This window comes from Mandrillus leucophaeus, unplaced genomic scaffold (assembly GCF_000951045.1).
Source record: "Mandrillus leucophaeus isolate KB7577 unplaced genomic scaffold, Mleu.le_1.0 Scaffold68, whole genome shotgun sequence".
Classification (NCBI taxonomy): domain Eukaryota; kingdom Metazoa; phylum Chordata; class Mammalia; order Primates; family Cercopithecidae; genus Mandrillus; species Mandrillus leucophaeus.
The window spans coordinates 2,551,041-2,556,677 of NW_012107363.1; the positions used below are offsets into that span (position 1 = coordinate 2,551,041).

The window sequence follows — 5,637 nt, forward strand, 5'->3', positions numbered from 1 at the left end:
CTATGTGGTCAATTTTGGAATAAGTGCGATGTGGTGCTGAGAAGAATGTATATTCTGTTGATTTGGGGTGGAGAGTTCTGTAGATGTCTATTAGGTCCGCTTGGTGCAGAGTTGAGTTCAATTCCTGGATATCCTTGTTGACTTTCTGTCTTGTCGATCTGTCTAATGTTGACAGTGGGGTGTTAAAGTGTCCCATTATTATTGTATGGGAGTCTAAGTCTCTTTGTAAGTCTCTAAGGACTTGCTTTATGAATCTGGGTGCTCCTGTGTTGGGTGAATATATATTTAGGATAGTTAGTTCTTCCTGATGAATTGATCCCTTTACCATTATGTAATGGCCTTCTTTGTCTCTTCTTTGATGTCTCTTCTTTGATGGTTTAAAGTTTGTTTTATCAGAGACTAGGATTGCAACCCTTGCTTTTTTTTTTGTTTTCCATTTGCTTGGTAGATCTTTTTCTTTGTTTATCTAAAGAATCACACATCTAAGTGCTGAAGAGGACTTCAGGGGTCGCCTGGTCTAATCTCCACCCCACCAATGAGAAAACTAGTCCAGAGGAGTCCAGGGCTTGCCTGCGTCTGAGATGACCCTGGAGCCGACTGTTGGCACTGGGGCTAAATGGTCAGCACCTTTGGGTCACTGTTCACCTTTGAGAACCCACTTCCTAACAGGATCTGCGGGGTGGTGAGAGCTCGATAAGCACCCATTCCAAGATGTCTACTGAAGGCTGAGTGCCAAGTGGATGGAGTAGAAGAAGAATAGGCTCCCTATTCACACCTGAGAATGCTGGGAGGTTAAAGAACCCCGACACCCCCAGACCAGTGCCCCCAGAAATCAGGGCTCACCTTGGCCTTCCGCAGCACATGTCCTCGGCAGGGGGAGCTGCCCGGGGCCACCTGGCTCTTCTTCAGGACAGCCGCGCTGTTCACCGGCACGGGGCCCTCGGTGTCACTGGTGTCACAGCTGGAGATAGGCGAGTTCTCCAGGGTCCGGTGCCTGAACACTGGAGACTTAACAGAGAGAGAACCCCATGTGAGGAGTGGTTTCTAGGCCACTGGTATTATCCAGCAGGAAAATGATTTATTTCAAGGAAGAAGTAAGTTTTGGAAATGGGCAAAAATCGCAGCAGCAGGAAGGACTGCCAGGCAGTCAGTGCCTCACCCCCAGAGCCCCTCCCAATGTTCACAGCCAGGGGGCAGAGGCTCTGAGGGGCTGGTGGAGGCTCCAAGGGGGGCTCCGACTCCCAGCCATGCCTGGGAAGCGGTGAGGGTGGGATTCCTGCCTGAATCTTTTGCACTCAAAGTGAGGCTCTTCCACGCAGGCTAGTCAGTCCCTTTGTGCAGGGCTTTATGGTTTTCAGAGCTTTTCTGGGGTGAGTGTCCTAGAGATGTTGAAGTCGCAGAAAGCGCCGGCACTTGGGGCAGAACTGGCTCCCGGGATGCAGCCCCATGGAGTGGGGCTCGCAGGAGAAAAGCAGGCTCCATAAGCACAGAGGCCTTCCGAGTGTTTACGGCAGCTTCCATATGCCAAAGGAGGAGGTGTTCAGGAAGACTCAAAATAGAACAACATGTGTCCTGAGCTGCCAAGGCCCCCATCGCTGGCTCTTCCATATGGGATCCCAAACTGCTCTCTGGGAAAAAAATGCCACAGACTGCTGAGCCTTCTCTCAAATGAAGTCTCCAAGGAAGAGACGCTTCCTAGGATTCCTGCCAAAATGTGTTATGTAAAAAATATTGCTCAGGGTATATGGCACGCTGTTTTAGAACAGTGTTTCAATTACCGTGAAAATGGGCAGCTCAGGGTCCCCTGTGGGCTTTACTGACCACAACCCTCAGGCAGCCAACTTGACTTACGCGGTGGCAGTCCCTGGCTGCCAGGGAGGAAGCCTGGGTAGTGGTGAGTGAACACAATGGAATGATGATGAGGACATCTCTGTCGGGCAGAGGCCAGGCCAGGCTGTGAGTAAAAGGGGCAGGTGACCTGAAGACCTGCATCTCGAGAGGGGTCCACCGAACAAGCCACTCTCCCGAGGACATGGTCTGAGCAGCAGCGGTGCAGAGTGCTTCCCCAGGGGCTGGGACAGAGGACGGCACCAACGACATCCGCCCTCAAAAGAGAGGGGAAGTCGCAAAGCACGGTGGACTGGGACGGGGGAAGCGGAGGTGGCAAGCCAGGCCCAGGCCCCCACAGGATACTTGGGCCAAAGGAAAAGTGAGGGGGGTGGCGAGGCAGGAGCAGGAAAAGGGGCCCGAGGGAAGCTCGGGTGATGGGGTGGAAGAACGTGGAGCCACCACAGAAGACAGTGGGCAGCTGTGCCGAAGGGCACCGGATCGGGGAGTGAGGACTAACATGTCTGCTGGAGGGGAATGCCAGGGGTCACCATGACGAAAACAGGTGCAATGAGAAGTCACACTCGGAAAGTGGAGGTGTCGGGGGGCAGAGGACACTGCAAGCATGGACAACTGCTTCCAAAGCTCACCTTGGAAGGAAAGGCAAGAACACAGGGCAAGGGGACAGTCGCCAGGGGGAGCAGGAGGCCAGGCGGAACCTTCTTTTTTTAAGGATGGATTCAACTAGAGAATCCTTAAATGCTTGGAAGAAGCTGACAGAAAAGCTGAAGATACAGGAGAAGGCTCCTCCCAGGTGTCTGGAAGTCAGGAAGGGTCGGATCGAGGCACTGACCAGAGTCCAGGAAGCCCAGCCCCTCCACTCAAACAGGACCAGAGGACAGGGGTGGGACAGCTCCTCAGAGCATCCTGCACTGCCACCACCCTCCACGCAGGACACAGGACAAGCAGCACAGGGGACTGTGTGTACTCCTGCCTCAGATCACCACAGACGGAGGGGCACAGAGCTCCATGAAGCAGGCGAAGACCCCTGCCCTCTCCCAGCCAATGCCCACAGCCTCACTGCCACCCTCACTGCACCTGACCCCACTATGCTCTTGTCCCCATTTCTGCTGGATGAGGGGCTAGGGACACCCAAGGCACCTCCTGGTCCTTGGATTCCAATTCCCCCTGCACCCCTCCTCCTCAGCCCTGCTTCACTGTTGCCACAGATCTGTCTGCATCTGACACCAATGTATTTTATTGGTTTGCCTCCCTCACGAGAACATAAGCTCCATGAAACGGGGATTCTCACCTATCTTGTTCACAACTGCAGGCCTGGAGTAGTTTGTAGCACACAGAGGGAGAACAGAACATGGGCTGGGCACCGTGGCCCCCGCCGGTAACCACAGCGACTCAAGAGGTGAGGTGGGAGGAGCACTTGAGCCCAGGAGTTCAAGAAGGATCACAGCATATGCGTATGTGTGTACACACACCTTTATATATTAAATAGTATGTATCTCGCATAATTGTATTTCATATATAATATATAAATAATTGTTGAATTGATATGATTTTATGTAATACATAATGTATATAATGATATCAACAAGCAATTGTTGGATGAGTGGAATGAATGAGTGCAGGCATGTATACGTTTGGGAAGACGTGAACGAACACACGTGCTCCGTTGAGCACTGTGCCAAAAGCCTCGGCACACACAGTCCTGCGCAGCGGCCATTATTATTTCCTCCATTTTACAGATGAAAAACTCAGGGCCTAGAGAAGTCCAGTGATTTTAAGCCCTGGTCTGTGTGACCCCAGAGCCGCCTCTTGAACACCCGAAGGAACAGTGCACGAGTGGCTGGGTTTGTGGTTTGAGGACAGAGCAGTGACCTCGCTGCTTGCTCAGCTCTGCAGGCAGGAGGCAGGTTGTCCTCTGGGTTGGAGGTGATGGCTGGGGTGCCACAGGAGACTGGTGCAGGGATGGGGGGCTTGTAAGAGAAGGGGAGAGTAAGGAAGAGCAGGCCGTACAGGGGGTGCCCAGCAGGGGCCAGCAGGTGACTGAAACTCAGGGCTGTTGTCAACCTATAAACGTGTCAGTCTTCCCCACAAACCCACCCAAGGCTCACGTGGAGCAGCGGTGGGTTCAACCAGGCTCAGCGTTTTACCAGGGGGTTGGGAAAGAAGGACCTAGAAGGGAAGCATTCAGGATGCAGTGGGTGGAGACCCAGGGGCGCCCGCGGTGTTTCGGCTAGGACAGGGGCTGAAGTCCGGCCGTCCCTCACCGGCTGCCTGTTCTGTCTGCCCTGCAGGTGTGTTTACTCCTCTGGGCCCAGTGCCTCCCTCACTCAGTGGAAGTGACGGCATCCAACTCACAAGACAGGAGACTCAACAGAACGACCAAGTGGAGAAGACATCTAAGTTCTCAGCGACCTCGCCGGATCAGTGAAGAGGAACCAGGGACGGGGAAGACTCACGAGGGAAGAGGAGAGCGCCTTGTTCTGTTCGAGTCTAAGAGGACACAGACCGCGCCATTCACTTCAGTTTCCCCAGCACCTGGCTTAACTCTCAGACATGCTCGACGGTCTGTAAGGACTGGCTACCTAATGAACTGGTGTCAAATTAGGACCTGGTTCAGAAGAGACATGAGGACTGGATCTGTTCTAAACAGATGGTGCAAAGGGGAAAGGCACAGACTCCGTGTTTCCATGCCTTTTAACATTTCAGCGAGAGGTAAGAAAGCATGTCGGGAACACACGCCCGGCTGATGAAAGTGTCTGATGCTAACACATGAACTGTCTTCTGCTGGGCAGGCTAAGGGGCCACAAGCAAGCTACGCCCCAGAGCCACTCCACATTCTCTCTGGGTGCACCGGCTCTTGGTCATGCGAGGCCGCGCCAGCCTCCAAGGTGAGCCAGAAGGACACACACCTGTGGATTCGATGTTCCTGACTTGGGCTCGATGGCCAGCCCCAGGGTGACTCCGCCTGCCAGTGCTTTCTTCAGGCTCTCCTTGACCTCCGTCAGCTCCAGCTCCAGGCTGACGCGCTCCGCCTCCTTCTGCCGGCACTCCTCCTCCAGCTGCTTCAGCTTCTCCTCCAGAATCGCCTGTGGCTTCCTGCCTGGAATTCCCAGAAACGCCCTTACTCCCGCGGCCGGCACAGGCTCTCCAAACAACAGAGAAGGCACCTGCTCCCCGAAAAGAACTTCCACAAAGTGTCTGAGGTTGAGCTCCCCTGACTTCGGTCCTCGTTGCAAAACTTAAATTCAGCAGTTCTCTAAGGGAGCAGAGTCCTTCTCCAGCCACTTCCCTTTGCTGCAGCTGTGAGGACTGGGACCAGGCAACGGGAGACGCTGATTCTCACCAAGGCTGGGAGCTCCTGGCTCTGGGACTCAATGTACTCATTTTGAAACGTGGACCCTAAACTCCACAGTTCCTGAAGCTGCCACTGCATTGGGGTGTGAACCCCGTCCTTCCCTAACGCTCCACCGATCCCTCAGTCATCTTATTTGCCCCCGAGGCAATGAACAGTAGCACAGCTGGCATCTCTACTGGACATGGCACACGTTTCTTTAAGGAACGTTCACTTATTTTATTTGAGGTTTGCTGCAGTGACCTAAGACGCACCCACTGGACAGATGACAACATCAATCCTAAGAGGTGAACAGACTTGTGCCCAGGGCCTGGGCCAGTGCTGGCCAGCAGGCGAGGTTCTCTTTTTCAAAGCCAAAAGCACCCCTGGCCTTCCTGCATCTTCACTATCCTGCAGGCTTGGAACACTAACCCACTCTTACTAACCCACTCTCACCC

General features: G+C 53.8%; 1 protein-coding gene across 2 annotated transcripts in view; it reads right to left on the minus strand.

The window, feature by feature from the left end:
* Positions 1–5,637, minus strand: part of AFAP1 (actin filament associated protein 1) — a 137,083-nt gene that overhangs the window by 10,321 nt on the left and 121,125 nt on the right. For both annotated transcript variants that reach the window (XM_012002172.1, XM_012002171.1), the window contains 2 exons: positions 4,758–4,948; positions 844–1,008 (listed from right to left, as the gene is read on the minus strand). In XM_012002172.1, the coding sequence (XP_011857562.1) occupies positions 844–1,008; positions 4,758–4,948 (356 nt within the window). The remainder of the gene's footprint in view (positions 1–843; positions 1,009–4,757; positions 4,949–5,637) is intronic.